The sequence below is a fragment of the Melanostigma gelatinosum genome, assembly GCF_949748355.1.
Source record: "Melanostigma gelatinosum genome assembly, chromosome: 23".
In the NCBI taxonomy this organism is placed as follows: domain Eukaryota; kingdom Metazoa; phylum Chordata; class Actinopteri; order Perciformes; family Zoarcidae; genus Melanostigma; species Melanostigma gelatinosum.
The window spans coordinates 6,439,500-6,465,660 of record NC_136656.1 but is presented as its reverse complement, the minus strand read 5'-3'; the positions used below and the strand labels follow the sequence as shown (position 1 = coordinate 6,465,660).

The 26,161-nt window shown below is 45.9% G+C and overlaps 1 protein-coding gene across 1 annotated transcript in view; it reads right to left on the bottom strand.

The window, feature by feature from the left end:
• nwd2 (NACHT and WD repeat domain containing 2) overlaps positions 1 to 25,941 on the bottom strand; it is a gene marked incomplete at its 5' end in the record, with an annotated part of 36,790 nt that extends 10,849 nt beyond the window's left edge. Inside the window, 5 exons of the mRNA XM_079295686.1 lie at positions 436 to 586; positions 1,020 to 1,223; positions 7,945 to 8,061; positions 19,831 to 19,919; positions 25,794 to 25,941. Of these exons, the coding sequence (XP_079151812.1) occupies positions 436 to 586; positions 1,020 to 1,223; positions 7,945 to 8,061; positions 19,831 to 19,919; positions 25,794 to 25,941 (709 nt within the window). The remainder of the gene's footprint in view (positions 1 to 435; positions 587 to 1,019; positions 1,224 to 7,944; positions 8,062 to 19,830; positions 19,920 to 25,793) is intronic.
• Positions 25,942 to 26,161: the final 220 nt, after the last annotated feature.

Below are 26,161 nucleotides of genomic sequence, written 5' to 3'. Positions count from 1 at the left end.
TCAAGAAGCACAATGAATGGAAAATGGTGGTTTTGTTCCTCAATAATCAGCCTGATAACCACTGACATGATTGCACGACAACAATAAAAAAACATGAATAAAAAGGGGTTTTCAACTGTCATTCGCAAAACACTGTTTGGATTAATGACCGAGAGGTGAACATAAAATCGGGCCGATCGATCAATCACCGTCGTCTGCTGAGCTGAGTCCGACAGATCCTGATTGCATCTCATCTCTCGTTACCAATTTAGTGACAAGATGAGGATCTACGCAGCGGCCTCACTCATGAAATATATGACCTTTGCTGCGTGATTTCTATCCTCCGAAAGAATTAATGGTATATTTTGAAAGAAATCATCTTTTTTTCTTTCTCTTTTTCAAAAGACGTGACAGATGAAGATGAAAAAAGCAAGAAGAAGTCGACCTGAAACTAACCAGAGCAAAGGAACTTCTTGGCCTGAGCGCTCTTCATGGTCCCCTTCTCCTGAAGCTGCAGCACCGCCGTTCGGAAGATCCTCTTGATCTCCTCCGACACGTTCCTCCAGGCTTTGTCATTCTTGGTCTTGACTGCGCTGCTGGACTCCATCTAGGCAGGACGGAGAGCAGGGAAGAGGGACAGTCTGACTCCGCAGCTTAAGTGGGAACCGAGGGAACGTGGCTATTCAAGTACTATACAAGTGTCAAGGCTATACAAGTGTGAAACGAAACTCATCCAGATATTCTGTCATCTCTCTAGAGATATGAAGGTTGAAACTGTTTTGTATAAATTAACTTTGATGTGGTAATTTCGAGCTGCCTGAGACCAAACTACTTTGCGCTCGAGCTGAACACAAAGTTGCTTTTCTTTTCTGTATGTGCATATAAAATACGTTCCTCAAGGATCATTTTATTCATGAAGCACTGATCCCAAGGACAAGAATCCATTATCGGCACTGAAAAAAACGGTTCAACATCCATGTGGGTGAAATAATAATCAGGAACACACATCCCTTTTCATGTATCATGTTAGCCGGACTCACAGAGTTCTGGTAGTTCTTCAGCATTTGGGCTTTGGGTTTGAGGTAGTATGCGGGTGGCACAGAGTTTTCATCCCTGCAGTACCACTCTTCCAAGATGTGTGTGTCCAGCCCCGCCTCCACCGCTGCATCCAAGATCATCTCGAACTCGGCTGATTCCACCTCCCCCGGCACTCGGATGCTGCCGTACTTTTCTCCCACCAGACCCTGAAGGGGGGGGGGGGGAGGAAGGAAAGGAAGATGAGAAAGAGGGAGACAGCTGATGTGTATAATCATGTTCCTTCACACTGTTTTAGGGCTCTTTTTTCTTTTTTTGTTTTGGCCAGTGGCGCAGGGTGAATTCCAGAGTCAATGACGCACACAGTGTGACTTATTTAAAGCAATTTCAGAGCCACAGGCGCAACTGTGGTGCAGTCGGGACATCCACCAGCCAAATAGTGACATCAGGGTCGTAACTGCCACCACGATTCCCCACTCTGTGTGCACCACTGACGGCTCTCTCTTGGATGGAAATTGCTTTACAGCCTCATATGTACGGTGTTCTATTTAAATATGAAAGTGTCGGACCCCTCTTCCCACAGAGAGACATTAACGTTCAAGTGTTAAATAACATTCATGCTCAAGCCAGATAAAGACTGTGGTTGTTCAGTGAAAATGCCACCTGCCCCACCACACGACACACACTGTCGCACAAATATCACAACATGACGAGATGTAAAAGACAGAAAACTGCATTCTCAAACTACGAGTGACAAAGCAACAGGCACATTTTCAAAGGAAGACACAAACTGATTTGTGTTCGTTGTCGTAGTTTTGTATCATTCAAAAGTATGATATGAATGAGTATATATATGATCGATTAATAATTACCTCTAAAACGCGGAGGTTCAATCCCAACCCCTGCTGAATAATTCTTTGTTGTAAGAAAAAGCAGATTTGTTCTGCTGCTTCTCTGCAAATATTTGGATTACACGCTGTCGTATAAAATACACAGCGCGCGGCCAAATTTCCCTAATGCTCAGTAATCAGCAGTATTCAGGGAATGAGCAGATTTGCTTTCTTTATAGAACAGATGGGACTGTTTTAAATGAAAAGGAAATGAATGCATTAATTAAAGTGAGCAATGTCGATTTGTGAGAGTCAAAGAGCGTGGAATTTGATTTAATTGTGCTTCTGTACTCCAAGTTAATGTTATTTTCGTCACGGGGCGCCGACACCATCGTCATCAGTCTTATTCGCCAAAGCTAATACCGGCAATCGCTCTCCATATCGTCTCAGCCAGAGAACTAGAACACTCAGCTGCATGATGAGACATCATCAAATGAAATCGTGGCCTTTTCATCCCACTATTATCTCCCACTCCACATGGCGTATCTACTGCAAGCTCCAATGAGTCTCCCTTCCTCCCCCATGCTTCTGAGTGACGGGTACCTCAGGATATGATCAGGGCCGTTTCTTGGCTCGATCCCTGATGTGCTCCATCGGTCACATTCAAAGAGAACGAGGGCAAAAAAGACATCAAAAAGAAATCACTGTAAATCGTCCGCTCCATGACCAGCTGATCTTTACTCCATGTGTCGTAATTCACATGCAGTCGAAAGTCTCGGGGGCGAAGACGCGGAGCGAGTGAGGGACAAGCCAAATGACTGTGAGCTCCGATGAGCAGGAAAACTACGTTGGTGCGCTCGGGGCAATGACGCTTCAAAGCCATTGCATGTTGGGCTCCTCGCTCCCTTGGCATTCGCAACGGGAACAGATGCAGAGAACAAGCGGAATCAGATGATGGCATGTGGCACGGTCTGCAGGAAAGCACACTCTCAAAACCCACCAATGCCCGGTGGCGGATTGGTTTTACATGCAGCTTTGTGGCCTTGTTGCCCACATTTGATACCGAAGGTTCTTTTTTGCAGCTATTTGGGGATATGGAAGATAGTTTTACATGTACAGTATCAGTTGTTTTGGAGGAGGAGGTGTAATTTTCAAGGTTGGGCCTTGCATTTTGTATCCAAACCCATCATTGGCATTGTATAAAACATTACGCCGACCCACTTATGCAGTGGAACAACACATGAAATGCATGTATCCTGCACAAAACGGTGAAAAACAATGTTTTTTTTAATAGCCTGAATATCAAAAGGACTGGAATATTCAAGTGCATGCAACAAAGCAAGAAGACTCGTAAGAAAAATCGTGCTACTTTAAGTACAGAACATGAGCCAAGCTATCTGTGAGACAGAAAGTACAAAATAGAGGAAGAAAGGAAAGGGATTCCCTCTTGTGTGTAACTCCCTACGTTCCCTTCCTGCCAAAACAAAGAGCCGAATAGATAATTAGGGCAGGCTGCTCGCTATCTTCCGCTGTGACTGACAGGAGCGGTCATGAGCTGCATTCAAACCCAAACTGACAGGTGCACCATTTAGCTCAGAGTAACAAAAGGACACAATTGCGTTTGCTCTCCAAAATGCTGAAAGACAAGTTTCATTTTTAGCTTTTCTCACCGGAAATGTGAAACCAACAAACAAGACATTCTTACGCCAACGATACAGGAAGCGAACACCATTTCAAAGCGCTGGCACAGCTTGTAATGCGTCGTCTTTGTCACAGAGCCTCTTGGGTTAAGTTACTGCTTTTAGCAGTAAACGAGTTAGCCAGGCATGCTAACGTGCCTGCTTGCATTTTGCTGTTTCAGGGAGAGGTTCAGCAGATGGTACAGGATTCGCTGTATTTAATGTGGGATGTAGTGCTGACCCATCGGGTCACCTCATCCACCCTCTGTGACTCACGGTGCTGTAGTGATGTGTCAGTAGAGGATGGAGGCACTGGGCCTCCCCCCCCGCTGGGTTTTCATCCGTGGAAGGGGGTTTTATACTCTGGCTAAGTGCACTTTATCTGATGAGCCGGTTGGGAGAGGCGTCTCAGATGTTGTACACAGCTCCAGTATGAATCAACAAATCAAACACTCACAGGGTCAATCAATCAAGGGAGCACACTGTCAACTGTTCCCATATTTGCTGCGTAAGCTTTGGCAGTGCGGAGGGAGGAACGCCTCTAAAAAGAAACCGATGATCTGAACAGAGAAATATTGAAGTTTCAGAGACATGCGCGCTCACTCGCGGAGCAGTGAGCCAAAAAACACACTACAAACTGATATTATAGCACACGGTGTGCTGTCATTTATACTGTTTTTGCAGTACAAGAAATCAAAGCGCTCTGCAAGAAAAAGGCTGGTCAATTCTATCTATTTTATGATTGTCAGAAAAGTATTTTACATAATTGCTCTTAAATATTTACATCTTCGGTGGGAACAGATGGGATTGGAGCTGTAGGAAGTCAAACAAGTATTGGGTATGAAGAGATGACGGTTTCTGTCATTTCACAAGATTTATTGATGAAAAATAACATTCAAATGTTTTTGCGTCGAATCAATACTCATTTTCCTTTTTATGTTTTCAAGATCAGGAGCTGTCTCACCAGCACACACCTCCTGATTTATTCCTCGATTTCATTTGTGAATTTTATTGTGTCCGTCGACAGCACACTTGAAAAGTTCAAATAAGTGAGCTGTATGGATTTGCAACAAAGCTTCAGACTTGCCAAATGACACTATTTGAACAGCAGCAATTTTCAAGAACACAGGCAAGTTCCACATTCCAATAAGTCCGTCTTTTGTTCAATTCTAGGCACTGACTATTGGCTTTGAATATCAACTTCCCCTGAAGATGAGAGGTCTTACGTCATGCGAGATGAATGGAGGAGAGGCAGAGAGAAAACAAGTATCCTCTACGATCCTCTTACACGCGGAAAACCTGCGACACGGAGAGAGAAGAAAAGCAGAAGAACCGGAGGAGCGTCGGCGCGCTGTTTGCCGATACCCGTCCTCGAGGCATTTATCAAGTTTTAGTGGTTTTTTTGTTTTTACACGAGGGAATTTGAGACCGTCGGAGAGCAGAAGAGCAGTCGTGGCTCATTGTCATGCTTAATCTCCGGGTCAATGACACCGTCGCCATGCCAACCCCTGTGATCGCCATGGAAACCGGCTTTATTGCTTCGACAGGTTAGAGAAAAAGCCCCCCCTCGCCCAGGTGTGTGTGTGTGTGTGTGTGTATCTAGCAACCCTGCACTGCCACCTGTCATGTGTTCAGCCGTGCCCTTTGTAAAACACTCGCTGCAATTGATTCCTGCTCATAAAGAAAGACGTATCCTCACACACACATATATATGTATATATCTAGGTGTACCACCTCGTAAAAATAAACAACGGTTCTCCGGAGACGGCCCAGACAACCCAGAACTGTCATAAGCGGGGACTTGTCCCCGATCAAAGAACCCGAGGCTGCCGCTCGTAGCTCCCCGGTCCTGGAAACTAAAACTAAAGACTAAAGGGACGAAAGACAGCTGTCTCTGACAAGTCTGAATGGGACTTCATTCTGTGGCCTCCTCTGCATAAAACCCTTCATTCACCACAGAGACGGACGAGTGGAACGCGCCATTAAAGATTCAACCGGCCAGATGGGGAGGACGTGTATCACCGAGAGTCACAACCCAAACTCAAGACAGAGAGAATGCCTCGGGTCAAGATGCTCTGTTTGTATGCGCACCGTGTGTGTGTGTGTGTGTGCTTTGAAAGCGGGAGAGAGAGGAAGAAAGACGGATCAGAGGGAGACTGAACAAAGAGCTGTGTGTGTGTGTGTGTGTGTGTGTGTGTGTGTGCGTACCTGGGTTCCTGTGTGTTCTTGTGTGGTGTTGCTCGGGGTCAGTCCGGGTTAAGATGGTGAAATTGCAGCAGGGACAGAGGGCGGCGAGGCCGGCGGGGAATGAATGAAATCAGCGCAGTAAACGCCGAGCCGGCGGCCCAAAAGCGGAGGTTGCGTCACTTCTTTTCAACTCGGAGCTGGTAGTTTCAGTGCAGTTTAGCCTGATTGAGCTCACATTGTACAGCACACAACGTCTCAATGAGCTTTTAAAGGCCGTGACATCAAAATACCACACGAGCACACGAGGACAAAAAAGTACTCGAGGCAAATCTTCTAGACTGCCAACATCATCAGCAAACAACTTTTTCAAAGCGCAAGGGGTCAATTCTCAAAGTACTTAAGCAATATTTGTAAGAAATTGTTGCAATATTAAGGCACCTCTGGGAAAGAAACAGCGTGGACGTGCAGTGGATTAGACTCAGAGAAAATGTGGCAAGAAATATCAACAATGTATCACACCAATCTTTACGAATACATTCATGTCAATGTTTTATGGCGCTGCAACCTGTTGAAGTTCAGGCAAACAACTCGTGTGTGCCGCTCACACTCACATGCCATACTCCAGCTGCTGGTGCATATATCTAACGCACCCTTTGCTTCTTTTCAGGTGCTGCCACACTGATCACTTGCCAGCTCTGCTGCAAACACCAGTGCAGTAACACTTGCTGTTACTACGATAGCATTTGACGAGGAAGCCTGACTGTTAACACTTTGATTACGCTACTGTACCCTGACGGTTTGTAATATCTGCTCCGGGCGCAGAGGAGACTCCATTTCAAGCCAGATGTGGGATCATCCAATGTTTTGATGTCGCTTCTTAGAACTGACTGCCTAACTTCACCACGGTAAGTTCCTACATTTCCTGCGTGTGCCGACACATGTGACCATTGGCTCTGTTGTTCTGGCTGCTTGGTGATATCAGAAGTTGGGCTCCTTTATTTCTTCTCTGCCGGCTGTGGGTGATGAAATAGCTTTGCTGCTAATTTCTGGTACAATCTCTAGTGTGTGGAGTTTTCATTGGTATTTATTGTGAATTCATTTCTTGCGGTGAATTTTGAGCGTGATTTGGCACGCGTGTGTTATGATGTTTCTTGCGGTTTATTTATATCGTGGAAAAATACTGTTTTTAAGCTTCACTCAACCCATATAACAGCCTTTTCTGGAGCTAATGTTGCAATACTGCACTTAGTAGTGTCCACAAACTCCGCTGAGGTTGTTTGCTCGCAAGGAGTGATGAGTTTGGAACCTTGATGCTGAATATCGGCTTTGAACGCACTTTGTTTCATGTCAAATAGACAAAAAAACATGTTTTTTAAGTCCTGTAAATAAGCTAGAATGACTGACTGATTAAGCTGCATGTGTTTTGCACTGAAAAGTGAGTTTGACTGAGAGAGGAAGGACGGAGCAGTGCATGCAGGGTGGAAGAAGAAGAAAACACCAGACTCAGTCTGGGGAAAGAGATTAGGTTCCCTGGAGAACTGGGCTCCTGTCCCCTACCCATAATGCATTACGTCTCCCTGTGATCTCTCACCTCAATTTCAACCTCGAGAAACTGATCTGTCCCATTTGAATAATTCACCATCAATTCCTCTTCCCGTCTTTTTCCTCCTCTTCCCTCCTATCTTTGTCCTTTTCTTTCCTTGTGCCTGACTCTTTTTTTTTTTTACGTGGCCTAAAATTATCTGAAAAAGATCACTCAAATGTCACCCTAATTATGCGTCATGCCACTCTCTCCCCCCCCCCCCTTGCACAAGTCTTCACAGAACTCATTCATACAAATGTAATTTTAGCTTTGCATGGACTTTTCAATAAGCCTGCCCAAGATAAGAGACTTTCTCCTCGTTTTGCGCTCCAGTGGCGATGATATCGCCACTGTTTGAAACAGAGAGAGCAGGATTCTACATCGTACATTTATCCACTGTCAGCGGAATAGAGACGGAAACAAGGACTTCGAACGCAGCTGACGTTCACGCGTCATTTTTCGAAATTATTACTTCACTTTTATAAGGTCGTTTGACGCAGCTATTAGATCGTCAAAAGCAAACAGCCTGGGAACAATCCAGCTTTAATGCCATACCAGAGCCATGTAATGAGATGGAGAGGGACACACTGATTTTTAGAGGATTTTCCTGGACAAAATCCATTACATTGTGTGTACCTGCTGCAATACTTACAACAAAACATGGTCCCGCTGAGGTCTTAAGACATTCCTCCAGGAGTTTCATCCTGAGTCGCTGCAGCTCCGGACTGTCCCACTCCTCTGGGTCCGCACCCCAGTACAGGTCCACCACCTGACAACACACAAACATGGGCCAAGGGTCACTTTCTAATATGTGCGAAAAAACACCAATTCAATGTTCTTGCAGAATCGTTCTCCTGCACCTCTAAATAGAAACCCCTCAACACATTTTGTCACGAGGTTTGGCAGCTCAGACAATTCCAACTGTACAAACGCAGAGAAAGGTGAGGAATTGATGGGGATTGACATGTGGCTTACAATAAGATGCATTACAGGCTCTGGTTTTCATTCTGCTGCTCTCCAGACGAGCTCAAATGAGTTTAGCCTGGCACAATGACTGGCACATCCGCAGTGTGGCAGAGAACGGCAGTGACTGGCAGCCCCGTATTAACCGGGACGGCACTGAAACTCAGAGTGTGTGTTAATTGAAGCAACTGATTGTGCTCCCAATTATTGCCAATGCATTTCAGGTGTGAGTGTGTCATGTGACTGTCTATTTAAGCTGATGCACCTGCGCAGAATAAAATACGTGTTTTCTCAGAACTTGACCCAGTGGCTGCAGATTGTTTGTTCTCCCAGGTTTAAATGTGTTGAGTCGATATATCTCTAGTCAAGCTCTGCAGAACAGGTTATGGGCCCAGATGCGTTAGACGTTTGTGCAAAGAGATATCCGGCGTGAGTAGCCACTGAGAGACATTTGCTTGTGTGCGTATCTCACGGATTGGAGTGCCAGCACCATGAGCGGACATACGAGTTCACGTTGGTCTCGTCTTGTTTTTAATGGGGACGAAAAGAACTATGAACTGTGGGAGACAAAGTTTTTGGGACATCTGCGGTTGCAGAAACTGAAGGACACCATTTTGAATCAGCCCGCCGATGGCGCAGAAGAAAACGCACTGGCTGAGGATGCGGCGAAGAACGCGGAAGCGTACGCGGAACTGATCCAATTCCTTGATGACAAAAGTTTGTCTCTGGTCATGCGAGAGGCAGCGGATGACGGGCGTGGAGCGCTCAGGATTTTGCGTGACTATTATGCAGGCAAGGGTAAGCCCCGCATTGTATGCCTGTATACAGAACTGACTTCTTTGCAAAAGATGAGTAGTGAGAGTGTGACTGACTATGTCATACGTGCTGAGATTTCGATCACAGCGCTGCGTAATGCTGGAGAGGTTTTAAGCGATGGACTATTGGTTGCAATGATTTTGAAGGGGCTGCCAGACTCATTTAAGCCTTTTTCCATTTTTATCACTCAAAGTTATGAGACTCTCTCTTTTGCGGAGTTCAAGACTAAGTTGCGCAGTTATGAGAGCACTGAAGGTATGCGCACAGCTGCGGCCGACGACAATGTCATGAGGGCCCAGGCGCATCCAAGGAGGGCTGCCCCAGCAGGCGCAGGTGCACGCAGCACCGAGAGCGGGGACATTGTGTGTTTCCGTTGTGGCCAGAGAGGTCACAAGGTAAGAGACTGTCAGCGTGGTCAACAGTGGTACGGCCAGGGCGAGAGTACCGGACGGCGAGGAGGATGGCGACAGTGGCAGCGGGACAACGCGCGTGGAGTGTCCGAGGAGATGGATGACAACACCTTCGTGTTCAAGCTGGTGACCAGCGAGCCAGGAAGCGGTGTCACCAGAAAGGGCTTGATGGTGGACACCGGTGCGACGGCGCATATCATCACTGACCTGGCGAAGTTCAAGAACTTCGATGACCGATTCCAGTCCGAGACGCACTGCGTGGAGCTGGCCGATGGCACAAGCTGCACGGGGGTCGCGGAGCGCAGAGGAGACGCCGAGGTGTGTCTGATCGACAGCAGGGGGCGGCACCTCAGTACCACACTGAAGCAGGCGCTGTACATCCCCTCGTATCCCCAAGACATCTTCTCCGTGAGAGCTGCAACTTATCGTGGGGCAACGGTGATCTTCAAGGAAGGAGAAAACGTCTTGCAGTATAGAGACGGTACGCGCTTCCTCATTTATGAGCATAACAGACTGTTCTATTTGCCTACTGTGTCAGTAAACAATGACTGTGATGATCAATGTATGAGCTGTCATGATATTCAGACGTGGCACGAGATTTTGGGGCACTGTAATTTTGATGATGTCATGAAGTTAGAGAATGTTGTGGATGGAATGTCAATCAGGGGTAAAGCGTCCAAATCCATGATATGTGAAGTGTGTACTCAGGGCAAGTTCACTCAGAGCAGAAACAGGAAGCCTGATGTGAGGGCCAAATCAGCCTTAGAGCTGGTTCACACTGACTTGTCAGGCCCCATTGACCCAGAGTCCAAGGAAGGGTATAGGTATGCACTTTCCTTTACTGACGACTATTCAAGTGCAGTGTTTGTGTACTATCTAAAGTACAAGAGGGACACTGTAGAAGCCACAGAGAGGTTTCTAGCCGACACAGCCCCATATGGGAAAGTGAAGTGTATCAGGTCTGACAATGGTACAGAGTTCACAGGGCAGGGTTACCAAGCTCTGCTGCGTAGGAATAGAATCAGACATGAAAGATCAGCACCATACTCACCACACCAGAATGGCACTGCTGAGCGTAACTGGAGAACCCTTTTTGACATGGCGAGATGTATGCTCTTGGAGAGCCAGTTAGCCAAGGAGCTATGGCCGTATGCGGTCCAGACAGCAGCAGTGGTGAGGAATAGATGTTTCAACAACCGCACCAGAGAGACACCTTACTTTATGCTGACAGGAAGGAGACCTAATGTCTCCAGGATGCAGAAGTTTGGTACTGTATGTTACGCCTACAGGCAGGACAGGAAGAAGCTAGAGTCAAGGTCTGACAAGGGCATCTTCGTTGGTTATGACAAGAACAGTCCAGCCTATATGGTCTACTACCCTGACAGCAGGAAGGTGATGAAGCACCGACTGGTGAGGTTCATGTCCTGTGTTGAGGGACAGCAGACTGATGACATGTCCGACGATGACACTGGTGTGCAGTCTAACGCAACCAGACCTGACCCTGACAAACCCGAGCAGAACGACATCCCAGAAGCTAGGCCAGGTCCAAGCCAGATAGGCCTACAGACAGGTGGAGTCAAGCCCGAATCCCAGTCTCCACGGAGATACCCTGCTAGAGAGAGGAGGAGGCCAGACTTCTATGGGATAGAGAGTGATCAGGCTCAGATCAACATTGATTATTGCTACAGGATGGTTTGTAATGTACCGCAGACGTTCAGAGATGCTGTGTCTTCATCCAACTCAAGTAAGTGGATAGATGCAATGGATGAGGAGATGAAGGCACTGAGGGATAACAACACATTTACTCTGACCACCTTACCTGAGGGCAAGAAAGCAGTGGGGGGTAGATGGGTGTATACTCTCAAAACCAATGTTGATGGATCTGACAAGTACAAGGCCCGCTATGTAGCCAAGGGATACAGTCAACGGATGGGTGTAGATTATGGAGAAACGTTTTCTCCTACTGCCGACCTGACTAGTGTGAGAGTGTTGATGCAGAAAGCTGCCCAGGAGGATCTGATCCTGCATCAGATGGATGTTAAAACCGCCTACTTACATGCACCAATTGATTGTGAGATTTACATGGAACAGCCAGAGGGTTATGATGTAAAATCTCAGACAAATGGGAAGATGGTGTGTAGACTAAAGAAGTCACTATATGGGCTTAAACAATCAGGTAGAAACTGGAACATAATGTTGCATGACTATCTATGTGAAAATATGTTTGTACAGAATCCAGCCGATCACTGTGTTTATGAGAGAGAAACGGAACATGACAAGGTGATCCTACTGATCTGGGTTGATGACCTGGTTATTGCAGCCAGTGATGAGAGTGCTTTAAAAGCAGTAAAAAAGATGCTTGCTGTGAAGTTCCAGATGAAAGATTTGGGCAGACTGAAGAATTTTCTTGGTATCACTTTTGATCAGTGTAATGGATGTGTGACCATGTCACAGCAGAGCTATGTTGACAAGCTGCTTGACAGGTTTAATATGCAGGATTGTAAGCCCAGGTCAACACCTTGTGAACCAGAGCTGCATTACACTGATGAGAAGCTAGGTGACCCCAGAAAATACAGAGAGGCAGTGGGTAGCCTAATCTACCTAACCTCATGCACCAGACCTGATCTGAGCTTTGTTGTAAGCAGACTGTCACAGCATTTCAGTGAGCCGACAGAAGAGCAGTGGACAACTGTTAAGCATGTACTGAAATATTTGAAGGGCACAAATGACAAAATGTTGTGTTACAGAAAATGTGATGAGCTGAGGTTGTTTGCTTACAGTGATGCAGATTGGGCAGGTGATGCAACTGACAGACGCAGTACAACTGGTTATTGTGTTAGTCTGAGTGAGAATGGTCCTCTGATTTCCTGGAAGACCAAAAAGCAGCCAACGGTAGCACTGTCAACTTGTGAGGCAGAGTATATGGCGTTGGCCGCAACCACACAAGAGTGTCTTTACTTATCTCAACTGCTTGAACATCTTGATGACTGTCTGTATGATGTACCTAAGATTTTTGGAGATAACCAAGGTACAATTGCATTAGCCAAGAATCCAGTGAGCAGACAGCGATGTAAGCACATTGATATAAAATACCATTTTGTGAGATCAACTGTTAATGACTGTAAAGTATGTTTGGAGTATTGCCCAACAGACCGGATGGTAGCTGACCTGATGACAAAACCAGCTACTAAAGCAAAGCTACTTACTTTTTCCATGTTCTTGTTTGGGGCATAGCCAGTTAAGTGCAGTTAAGTGCAGTTGGTTTCCATGTTTTTCCCCTTGTATGATTTATGGTTGTCAATAATGTGTGATCAAGTGGGGGTGTTAATTGAAGCAACTGATTGTGCTCCCAATTATTGCCAATGCATTTCAGGTGTGAGTGTGTCATGTGACTGTCTATTTAAGCTGATGCACCTGCGCAGAATAAAATACGTGTTTTCTCAGAACTTGACCCAGTGGCTGCAGATTGTTTGTTCTCCCAGGTTTAAATGTGTTGAGTCGATATATCTCTAGTCAAGCTCTGCAGAACAGTGTGGGACTTGACAGTCGGGGAGATATTGTCCTCTCCCGTTATTGGCGGAGCAGCAGGGAGTGCTGGAGCTGCACCTCGGCTCAGCTGCTTGATTGTTGTTGTGCGTCTGTGAGCAGCTGCGTTTCTGTTGAAGGAGACCGAACCAGCTGCCTCCGGCTGCAACTAACACATATCTTCATGAGCAATTATTCCAGTAGCAACCAACCTTTTTGCCTGGAAGGCCTCAAACCAAAGCCATGGATACGTTTGTCAACGATAGGGCGATTCAACTTCCATTAAAGTCAACAAGCAAATACTAGAAAGCACAAAAGTACATATTTATTTGATTTCCGTTCAGATTTGTGTTGCAACCTCCGGTTCTTCCGAGTGAAGCTGGTGTGGAAGTGTTTCAAAACTTGCATTATCTCTACTGACCAGCAGGGGGTGGCCCTGTCCGATTGTATAGAAGTCTATGAGGGCATGACCCTACTTGTCACTTGATTTATTACCTCAGTAAACATTGTAAACATGAGTTTATGGTCTCAATCTCTAGTTTCAAGTCTTCTTCAACACAGCATGATGTTCATTTCGTACATTGTGGTCCATTTAGAGTCACACTGACCATAAAGCAGAGGATGCTTTAATTCATTTGTAATTATTTCCATTGTACATATTGATTCAGATGATGTAAAACAGTGAAAAGGCACCCATTCTCACGTTGGAGAGCCTGGAACCAGAGCATGTTTGGGATTGAAAAGATTCGTTGACAGACCAATTGTTTTAAAAGTCTTTCTAAGAGCGAGACAAATGGATGTGGGATAAAAACTTTATAACAAGGCTGATAGTTACAAGCCCCCTTTCTATTATCTGAACCACTAAAGGCTTTTACTTTGGAAAACAACTCCCACACACGCATGATAAGCATCCCTCACTGATGTGGACAGCTCATTGCTTGGCACATCAGTCATTGCGTATCAGTGTCACTAATCTACTTCCAACTTCCAACGCACACGTGTGGGAGACGGCAATCGGCCGTGTGTTGACAATGAGCGGATGGGGGGGGGGGATAAAATGAGATGAGCGCCCCCCCAATTATGATCGGGTTTCAGCGGGTGATTGGGAGGATGCAAGGTAATTAAAAGCTAAATGAAAACGTCTATTACCTGTGTGCATGTAAGCAGGGAGGATACACTGATTAAATTTTCCCCACCACCGGCTGCGCTTCACTGGAGTATGGATGAAGGAGAAAAGGGTAGAAACCGTCGAGGAGGGAATATCCGAAATAGGCAAGGAACATGAAGTAAATCTCTAAGAATGTTTGATGAATACAGCTTTATAGCGCTCAAGGAAATTGCAGTTCAGCAGCAAATCCATGGCCAAATATAACATTTCTGCAATGATATGAAATGCATATAAAACTGAGTTTCAGAAAACGGGCACAGACAGATTGCAGGAAGGGAGGTTAAGCAGGGATCTGAGACTTTAATGTTAGACCTCTTAATGCTATGTTTTACTTTGCTTATTTCAATAGTCTGCCTGCTTTTGATAAGAGGTCAATTTTCACTTAATGAATCTAATGGAGTTGATTGAGGTCGCCAATGATGAGAGCCGAGAGGAAATTTCACATGCATGCCTTCGAAGAAAATGTGTCAAGCTCTGACATCCCGGGGTAATTACAGTGCAGCTCAACCACAGCAAGTTAAGGTTAAGAGCCGGTCAAAGACATGAGGTCGCCAACAGCAATGAGATCACATGACTCGAGGTGACTGTAATGAGGCCCCAGCAGAGGAGGGAGCAGACCTTTTTAATAAAACGACTCAGGGAGATGCATTTTTCATTTTTCTAACACTACAGCTGGCAATGCCCTTTAAATAAAAGCACATTTTGGGTTTTTTAGAGGAGCTTTAGGACCAGCATTCTTAAAGGGGCACTATCCCAAAATTCATACATGTTATTCCTATGGTCTAAGAGTGCTAATACTCATAAGTGAGCTAATAATGTCTAGCATGTATTTTTTTTTTAACAATGGCTGAAGAAAATGGGTTCCCTGAATATGTACCGTCACTCTCGGGGTGTTCTTTGAGAAATCAGTGGGCCCAGATTGGCCGACCCCTACACACCCGATAGCGAAATGAAGCATCGTGGTAAAGATAAATCGAGGGTGTATAAATCTTTGGATGCCTTGAACTATCCTGCATAAAATGTTGCTATTCCAGCATTGACAGCAGCTGGAAAGGAACCCAAAAAAGTCAATATCGGCGAAGCGTTTCAGAGATGGAGAGAAAATGTTGCTAATATTTTAACCGATTGCTAACCGCAGCCTCACGACTGCAGCTACGGTTAGCAGAAGGCTAAACTACCAGGAACATTTTCTCTCCATCTCTCTAATGGTTTAGCTTTGTGTGAGCGGCGAGCTCACCGCTACGGTGCAGCAGCTGTGATGCTAGTTAGCAGAAGGCTAAGCTAAACTACTAGCAACATTTTCTCTCCATCTGTGAAGCGCTTCGACGGTATTTCAGCTCGCTGGAGCCTCAAATCATAGTTTTGTTTTCTCAAAAGGTATGCTGGAGCATTACTCCTACGGTGTCGGCCCCCAACAACACAGCAAGATCTATGTGTAATTAACTTTAGCCCACTACTCTGAGGGGATTCATGTTGGCCTCCAGTCTTTCCTTTGTTTTGCCTCTAGCTAACACCGTGATGTAATCATGACATCGGCACCAAAAAGGTCTATATGGATGCGTTTTCTGTTCGCTTGAGAGTTAAATGGGAGAACTTAGAAGCTCCACAAACCAATAACGACACCGGCAAAAAACTCATCGAAAAACTCATCGAAACCCTGTTGAACCAATGCGGGTGTGTTGCGAAATAGTAAACAAAGCATTCACTTTTGCTCTCCAGCAGGTCCACACCGCAGTGATCGAGTATAAATCGGCTTCTTTTTGGTTGCAAACTGCAAACATTCGCAAAGCACGCTCCTCTTCAAGGAGACTCGGAGAGCGACCCCTCGCGTATTTATGTCGGAAAGTTCAAGAAAAGACATGAAATTCAATTGTTCCCATTTTGTCTGCAGCTAAAATGTATCACTTTATACTATCTTCAATCTTTATATGATTGTGCTGTCAGACGAAAGAATGCTGAACTGAGCGAAGACGTCTCGAGGGCCCGAAGTATGTGGGTGAAAAAGTGTAGGTGTTACTAAAAGCCACTTGAAATAAAGGAGAACTATTCTGCATGTTACGATTACTCATCTCTCGATATACTAACAAGATTATTAAATCTGGTTAACGACAAGAAGTCTCCATGTTTTGGATGAAAACACTGTCATGATTTCATGTTTTTTTGTTTTTCTGTCCATCAAATGTCACAAAAAATATGCTCATATTTTCTGCGATATCCTGCTGACAACGGATAAACTGACAGGGGTGAAAATATAATCATCACGGTGACAGTAATAGGACTGAGTAGCTCTCCCATGGGGTTCTACAAGCACAGTGTAGCTGAAACCTCAGAGGCATTTCAATATTTGATTTTTGATTTTCTTTGCTGTGGAGGCAGTTGGCATGTTGATGCGTTTCTGTGGACTGAACGGAGAAAACAACCGTCTCAGAGGTGGAGCGTGAATGGCGATGATGGTCGACTGCCGAGGAGAGAAAGGAACGGACTGAGAGAAGAAAGAGACAAATTGAGCAGAATGGCAGCAGGTAAACCGATGGTAGAGTGTTCAATACGTCGTGCTTTGAACGGTCTCTCCAGGTGTTTTGAAATATCAATCGGAAAACTCGAAAAATACATAGTTCGACTTGAGACCTTTTGTACCATTTCCTTCAGGTGGTTAATTTTTGCTTCTCGTAAAAAGTACGACTTAGCTATCAGATAATTACATTTTTAAGTGGGTGACATATTCTAAAAGCATTGTCAATTTAGCTCTGTCAAAAAGGACGGACGTATTCCCGCATTTTTAAAAGTTCAAGCATAATGGACGACACGAATCGGGTTTTTTAAAATCGTCTTGAAATGTCATCTCACCCCTCATTTTGCCTCCCATCTCGCGGCTCACGTCGGAGTGACAGCCGTTGAACAGAATCTCACAGCCGTGGCTGGAAGAACTTTTATTATAATTGCACCGTGTCTGACCGGGAGTCGGGATTCATTCCAAGTCCTGCGTGTGGGCTGAGGTGATTCCGTTGTAACAAGATGATTTGTGAAGAGGTCGAAGATGGGGTTAAGATCATGGGAGAGCTGGGATAATTCAAAAACCAAATGAGAAAGTGACAGTCAAGCATGTGCACAGCCATGATGACCGGACTGGGGGTTGAGACTATGAACCGGGTTGTAGGTGGAAGTAAAGCAGCCGCCATGACTGTGGTGGATCAAACCAGAGGTTGTGATTGTTGGAACAGTGGAAAGACTAACCAGACGGTTTGCGGTGAGTGGAATGAAGTTTTACTTTGAGTTGACGAGGCAAACTTGAATAAAGACGGTGTACCACCGTTCTTTCTGTTTCTGTACGAGTAAAAAAAAGCAAAGAGAGCTTTTAGAACTCAGAAAACATTACACGTAGAACACATCTCCTGATATATATCTGCAATCAACGGTTGTTGGACTGACAGTGGCCGGTTGCAAAATTTTTATGAAAGACAAATTCATATTCCATGTTGCTCAGGAGCCTTCCAAGCCACAAGATGAATAAAAAAAACAAATTGAATCAATCCAAACCGGATTTATAAACAAATCAATTCATATTCAAAGAAAGAGAGGCAAACAAATCCGACGTAAACCTGAGAATAATTAGATCCGATGCAAAATATGGTCCAAAAAAAACGACCGGTCCAATTAACAAGCAGCCATGGTCGACAGAGCAGTAATTCATTTCACGTTCACACTCTCTGCCTCCCGTCAAAAACCCACTTTTCTCTTAAAATGATTATAATGCAGCATACGTCTCGCCATCGTCTCCATTCAGGTGCTGGACCCAAGATAAGTGTCGATACAGCGGGACCCTACCGCATTCAATCAAAGTTAATCTGGATCCCTCAGCTGGGGTCCAATTCTGTGTTCTGAGAGTGAATAAAGGGGTGATGATGACCAGCTTAGTTCAGCTAAAATCCATAATAATAATAATCACGGCTGACCCCAGCTGCTGTGCGCTGACTGAATGAGGACGCAGCCCTCGGCCCCCCCAGGCTGGATTTTCCGTGCCCTCTTTCCTCCCCTCCATCCATCCCTCTCTCCATCTCTTCTCCATCCTCTTAAGGGAGCGTGCTGGATGGAAACAGCGGATGTGTGTGAGAGACGGGAGTGTGTGTGTGTGTGTGTGTGTGTGTGAAAGGGGAGGCGGGAATCGCACATAAATTACAAATCAAAGCGAACGATGAATGCAACTGTGATCTACTCCGGCTTCAACATAACGTACAGGACTCGTAACCAACATTTTAAACTTGCACGTACTAGTACAAATTATTGTCGAACCCAAGTCATCTGTGGTTTCAGCCAAGGTGCCAACTCTCACTTTGCGTGGGTGGGGATGAGGAGTCGGGGGTTCGGATAGAGGAAGAGGAGGGAGAGTAAGTGAGTCACAGTATCAACTCCCATGCCCTCTGCATAATCATTTCAGCTCACGCTTCGTCACAGCGAGCTGAATCACCAGACAGACACGTGGCCGCAGATACCGGAGCCAAAACCGTCTCCGCCTGGCTCCTCTCGCACTTCTCTGCCACGCGCAGGCATTTGAGAGATTCAGCGATGGCTGTTAGATCTTCCTGGTCTGGTTACCGCGCGTCTTTGACAAAGCAAATCCTGCTGCATGGTACCAGGATGTACCGATTTTCATCTCCCCAGTCGTGGTCCTATTGCTACCGCTCGTGCATCCAGTGTGAAAGTAAAAACCGGACGAATACAGTTGACGTTTGAATATTTATGGGATTCTTTATTTCACCGTAAGACGTAAAAAAAAAACTAAAAAAAACCCTCATCACACAGGACCCTTCAGTGCTCCTTCTCATCTCATTCCAAGTCCTTCAATCAGGCCACCATTATAAGAACGCTCTGTCTACAGATTAATATATTCAAAAAGTGATTCAGTCCGACTGCCATTCGGACCCAGTATTCAAACACATGGACACATTTGCACATTGCTATTTCCTGTACAGCCGGTGCTGTTGGTGTGTTTTACCGGATATTTGTGTCATTTGTGTTTTTGCAGCAAAGACACATTTCCACTGCCCAGTGTTCTAAACACTATTTTATTAAGTCTTGTTGCAACACCTTTTTGACTGTGTGTGCTCGGAGCTGTTTTACGATCCAAACATTCTCAGCATGAAATGAGAATTAGCCGCGGACACCCTGCTGACTACGGCTTTGCGAAAACAATCCGGGGGTCACTGACGTCCCCCCTCAATCTCCTCCAATCCTTCTAGGAACAATCTGTGGCAGAAATCTCTCCCTGACTCGAGGGCTCCCCTGCATTTGTTCGACAAACAAACCTCTGATACCAATCTTTCCGTGTACAGTGGTGCTGATTTGCAATGCAAACGATCTTGATCAGTGGACACCACAGGGAGACGACAACAAAGGGAAGGCCCTCGCGTCACGCTGCCTTATCGGCTGCTAGATTTGTGGCAGCCTTCGCTGACGGAAGCCTTATCTTCGCTGGCCTTCTGTCCGCTTAAAGGGGAGCGAGACCCTCCGCATGCTGCTTTGGGGCCCCTCCAGCCCGTGTGTCAGCCATGGAGTAGATTCGAAGGCACTTAAACAGTCAGTATTGGCAAACGAGAGAAGGAAAGAAAACATCTCGGTGGCAAAAAAGGGGGGGGGGGGAATGCATGCAGTCAGTTACCTGGAATTCAATCCCATAGTTCTCCCTGCAGAAGTCTCGTAGTTTGGGGTAGACGTGCTCTTTCAGTGCGTTCCTCTCCGCCTCTGTGTCTGGAGACAAAAGAAACAGGACATGTTTAGCTAACGGAGCTAGAGCCAGGGGACAAATTAGCTTAGCATAACGTAGAGACGAGAAGCAGAGCTTCTAATGTAACGTCAGCCTCGTATCAATGTTTGTGTCGATGATTTTTCAACATGCAACCTGTTTTTACACCCATAGAAAGTGATGATTACAGAGGAGCGCTGCAGACGGCAGCGGTTCCCCGACGCACACTGTTGAAGACTGTGTGATTATGCAGCATTACAAAGGCAGTGATCATATTGGACAGTGGCAGAGTGAGTGCCCACGGCTTCTTGACGTGTCCCACTTTCTTTCCTCCCATCCTCTCTCTTTCACTGTCTTCCAAATGGTTACTGTAATGTATTTGGACAGGCCCAGTCTCCTCCCCCCCGCCCCCTCTCTCTTTCTGAAGGGTGTGGATGGATAGTTAAAAGCAGAACATGAGAGAGAGAGAGAGAGAGAGAGAGAGAGAGAGAGAGAGAGAGAGAGAGAGAGAGAGAGAGAGAGAGAGAGAGAGAGAGAGAGAGAGAGAGAGAGAGAGAGAGAGAGAGAGAGAGAGAGAGAGAGAGAGAGAGAGAGAGAGAGAGAGAAGCCCTGTGTGACCAAGAAGCTGCCTCGAGAACGCACATGGACGCGAAATGTCAAGTCAAAGGTCAACGGCTGTGATAGTGTGTGCAAATTAAATGAATGGCGTCGGTGGAGCGTTCCAGTCAAATCCATGATATCTTGCAGTGACGTGGTAGTTTATGGAGTTCTTTTGATTGAACCTGCTTGAGGAGCGTTTGAAAGGTGGTGCGACGCAAATCTGCATGTTGCTGTTCTGTGTCTCGATGTGGCCCGACAGACTAAACTGTGTTGCTATTTGCATTGTGTTGATAACTGGAAGACGCCTCTCCCTTTCTCCCTTTCTCTCTTTCTCTTGTGGGATGATGATGAGTTATGGCAGCCTGACGTATGTGTGTGTTGTGTACACACCCACATGCAAAGGAACAAAGACTGGATGTTGCAATTCGCCCTCTTTCTCTCGAGGGTGCCCCTCCCTCCAATTTTCCAATCTGGTCGGCACTATTGAAATAAACGATCTGTCCTTTCAGATTTGTCCTGTCAGCTCTTTGTTTTGCCTTTCACCCTTCCTTCTTTCTCTTCTCTCCTCCTCCCATCGCCCTTTAGAGAACACATGGGCTGTAGATTTAACATCGAAATAAAGTGAAACGCCACTTCCTGCTCTCCTTTATACTCGATACAAGGGCTGCTGCTCACAATGCTTTTCATTTTCCAACCATTGTTTAGTCTTTAAAAGGTGATACGAGTGAAAAATGCCCATTTAGAATTCCCCGGTGTACAACTTTTGCATTTTCTTTTGCACGATGAATGATTTGAAACACCCTGGCGGTACACATTGCTACAGTAGCATGTTGCTAACGAGCCAAACGAGCGTCACCAAATGCTGACATTGCTTCAGCGGTCGTCATCAGCTGTCTCGTCAACGAGGCTCTGACAAAGCAATCGCTCCGCTCTGCTCGAGAGGCAACACTCCGGAGGCACTTTGTATGCACAGCAGCTTAGAGATCTCTGATTAAAAGAGAGGGAGAAGTCAACCAGACAAGTGTCTCGGCAAATAGACCAACGCTGTAACACGGTGGTCATCCACACGGATGCTACAGTGCGTGTGTGTGTGTGTGTATCTGAGGTGCTTAAAGGGTCTCTCTCTCACTTGTCTGAACGAATGCAGCATCTCATCACCGCATATTCCACCACAGAGCATGAATGTCTTCAGACATCTTTGTACAATACATCTGAATCGACCACACAAGACACAAGAATCATGGTGAGGGGGAATCCACTGGGGGTTCCACAAGGGGAGGAAAAACCCAACAATTATCATGGTGATATTGGACTGGATGCAACAGTGATGGGGACTTCCTGAAATGATTTAAAAATAGATCCAGTGTTGCTCTACCCCACCATACAGATGTGCTAGAACCAGTTCATTGGGCAACATCTGTGCTGGCAGCTGTTGCCTTGGGAACAGTCTTCATGCCGGCAACACGCTACACGTTTTACAGCCTCAGTTATAGCCGGGCCGTGATGGCCGACTCTCGAGACTCTGTAACCATGGACTCCTCGTGTTATCTGGCAGATTGAAGATTCAAATCTCTTGCCTCCCGACATAATCTCAGACTAGTCGGACGGCTCAATCAGCCATGATTATATCAAACGCGTTCGATTTAATGGTATCGGCACGGCTGTAAAATGAAATATCGGCATCAGCCAGATATTGATATTTACTCTTGTATGGCTTATATGTAAGGATGGGAACCGAAACCCGGTGTTGCAGATCCCAGGGCTGTGGCGTGTTGGTGTGAATGGGCAGGTGGCACTTTGCACGGTAGCTCCTGCAATCGCTCCGATCACGAGCACAGCACGCTCGCTCGGCTCGTAAGTTCCTGGTAACGGGCCAAAATGGGTTTGAAAATGTCGGCGTATTGGAAATCGGCAACAAACGAAACCAAAACATAAGGAGCTTTGATGTAGTGTTCATCACATCTGTTTCATGTCGTTTTTAGGATGGTAAATCTTTGCACGCATTAAGGTATTTCTGTCCGTGTCCTTGATGTGGCCGGGTCTCGAAGAAGTGAGGGATGCAGACGGATTAAATCTTTTGATGTAGCAACATTTTCATGCGCAGAACTAAAGAAAACTGGATTTGGCAAGACTTTGAAAGTAGCTAAATATAGTGAGAGGCTTCAAAAATGAATATATTTTCCAGGAAGACATTGAATGACACATTTATTGGAAGTTACTTGTAAGATTTTGTTCATTTTCAATCTCAATTATCAGTATTAAGCCTCAGAACTCTCCCCAGTAGAGCCCTTGATGTGCACATAAAATTCCCATTAGTTACAAACCACTGGCAGACCACACCAGCTTTCCCGAGGTTAATTATGTTGGTTATAAGTGGATAAGCACGATGTCATTTTATTCAGGTGTATCCATCGGGCTGCTGGCTATCGTTGCAATCATTCCCTGATGAGATTTTTATTCGTTTTTTAACAGTACCGGTATGTTCCATGGACTGGTTCAAACACCCAGGGAGTTGGACGAGTGTGTGAGGGCAAATGCTGAAATTGTCCCCCAGAATTGTTCCCCAGCACTCTGAGAGAGGTCACTACAAGCTGCTGCCAAACAAGCCCGAGTGAGATTTCTCTCTCCCTTCAGAAGAAGAGAGGAGGGGAAAAACAAAAAAAACCAACGGGAACTCAACAGCCCCTGAAAAGCAATATTATTAAACAAAAGCACAACAACAGTATTTTCCACCGGTCCCTCTGTCCGCCTTGCCACCCCTCCCACTCTCTCCATTGTTCGCTTTCATCAGACTCGATTCAAAAAAATAAATAAAAAAGTGGATGATTACGGAGAGAGAGAGATGTTCTTAAAAGTGAAGAGACCATTGATTCAGGGAAATCGGAGGTAAAAACCGACAAACTGAAACGGATAAATGGAGTGAATTGAAACCGTGGGAACAGTTGTCGGGGTGAACAGTGATGTAATTGGTGGTATCTGTGGTGACATGCTTCAGCCTTGCCGGTGGTGCGTTGGACGGGGAGATGATTTCATGCACCGCATTCCCCGATGCCTCGTGCTTTTATCAACTTCAAACAGCTTAAGTGATAGCTTGCATACAAGTAGCTGCCTATTGCACACAACCGATGCCAGAGGTGACTACAGCAAGGTAATGGAGACACACACACACACACACACAATATTGACAGAGGAGACATGCTGCATAATGCACTGAGCGGTTCACACAAACACAAAAATAAATCATGTTCGGCTTTTCTCTGGTTTGTTGCTGCTGCTGTCGTCTGGCTACTGGCAAGAGCAGATATCGGGGTTTTTAATTGATCGACTGTGGCCACACACACACACACACACACACAAGCACAGAGATTCACCTACCTGAGCCAAGAACTTGAGTGTTTCATTCACACCATGGAAGGAGGATGTAAATCCACTCAAATGAGTTGTTCCGCTTACATTTTGGCAAACACTCTGGAATACTTGCATGCTCTCTGTCCCTGCATTGTGGCGCAAGCCTCCTATTGTAGCGTCTGCACGCTGTGCTGACAACTCAAACTACTCTCTTCTATCAGCTTCCTCTGAGGAAGACAATGTACTTTATTCTAAATGACTGTTAAAGAGGCATGCTCATGCTGGTCTGTTTGTTTTCTCTCCGAGCCGATTTAACCGTAAGGATGGAAGAGAAGGAAGAGAAAGTTCAGATCAAAACAGCGGGTTGTTGCGCAGCTCTGGCTGGTTAGGACACGGTTTCACGGACGTAATGGTTGGAACCTATGTTGTTGTTTCTTTTTTTAGGAAGAAATACTCAAAAAGTCATGTTTGGCCAATTTTGACAGCCAACAGACCCAGACTCAGAATCGCTTGCTGCAGGAAACGTGTCATACAAACACAGGGCTTTCATCCAGGAGGCCGCTGTTCGTGTTGCGTGCACAACTAAAAGTGAACGTTTACATACTGTCACGTCACTCCTGAGTCACATGACTCGTTAGTCACGTGAGTTGCTGGTCAGTCAAGTTTACGTCAACCATGTTGAGTGTTTTTGGGGCCATTTTTATTGATTGCTTGTCTGATTTGACCACATTACACAGTTACAGTAAGGCGAATCAGTGCATGGACAGCCCCCTCTAGTGAACATGGAGAAACAGGTTTTGCAGCAGGACTGAGGGGGCAGACCCGGGGTCACGGTATTTCATCACGTGCATGTTGACACAGAAGGCTTTGCAAATCTCATTTTGACCAAAGCAGGGGAATCAACAGTGTTTCTGCACCACTGCTGAAGCGTGTGTGTGTGTGTGTGTGTGTGTGTGTGTGTGTGGGAGGCTTCATTACAAAAAAAAGGTGGCACCGGATACCAAACACCTCGCTTCACTGGAAACAGCGGCTCAAAATTAGCTCCTTTTCACAGCTCGGGCTCAGATGTGTGTCTTTCCATTTGTGCCGACGGTGTGAAAAGAACTAGGAATAGCCACCCCCCCCCTCATCCTTTTTCCATCCACGTGTGGAGCGTTACATTTGTGCTGTGGCGGGATGCTCTGAATGCCTCCCTTATTTTTAAATTCTGGCAATGCCCTTCTTCTCTCTTTCCCTTCCCCTCTCATCGCCTACACTCTACTCCCCTTGCCTTGTTTACTCCAGTTTTACTGAGCCTATTTTTACCCCCTTGCCCAGAGGGCATATTCAAATACAGAGCTGCAACTGGGTGTCTCCCTCACGAGCCAGCTGTCTCTCTGCTCACACCGTGCACTCTTATGTCGAGAGCGATCCCTTGTTGCGTTGAGATGTTGGAATAATTCATGCACCCTTTTTTTTTTTTTTTTTTTTTGTCAGGTTGTAACCTAATTTTAGATATTTTCCAGTTGTTCTAAGCAGGTTAAGTGGATCGTATGTCGCAGCTCAATGCCCATAAATAGACGACACCTTCATCTGAGAACCCTGGTTTTTCCATCAAAATTAACTCAATAAAGTCAATACTGGCTCACAAGATCACATGCTTGGAAACTGTTTCATGTCCTGATGCATTGACCTTCTACTTTACTGTGCTTGGGTACATTTTTAAAGCCCTGATCGGTGATAGTTTCAATTTGTGGGGGGATTATTTCTCAAAATTGGTCAAAACAAGTTAGACTTCATGGGCTATGCGACTGAACAATACAATATAATCTTTTTTTCATGTTTCTAAAATGAGTCGCAACATTAAAAACAGTGTCCTGTGGAATGTAAGGGTCTGTAGGCTTGAAGAAGAGTGTGTAGGATGGGAGGGAGGGAGATGAGGGGTGACTTACCTTCGGGGTTGGCACATATGAAGACCCGGACGCTGCGGCCGGTGGGGACGTGGTGCGGCAGGGCGTTGATGTTGCCGCTGATGGCCGCCTTGCGCAGCGCCGACTCCCGCGGGCAGGGCTGCCTGCTCCCCACTCCCGACGGCCACATGGTGGGCGACTTCCAGCGTGGCTACACACACGCACAGGAGGAAGGGTTCACGTTAGCGCGGCCAGGGGCGCACATGGCCAGACGCGCATGCTTTACGCGCATGATCCATCCACACGCACACACATGGGGCATTAATTACGGCAGAGGCGTGGGCCTGCATATAATGGCTTTTTAATTTGCCGCCAACTTTGGACACATTTACTGGCATTCACTTCATCCC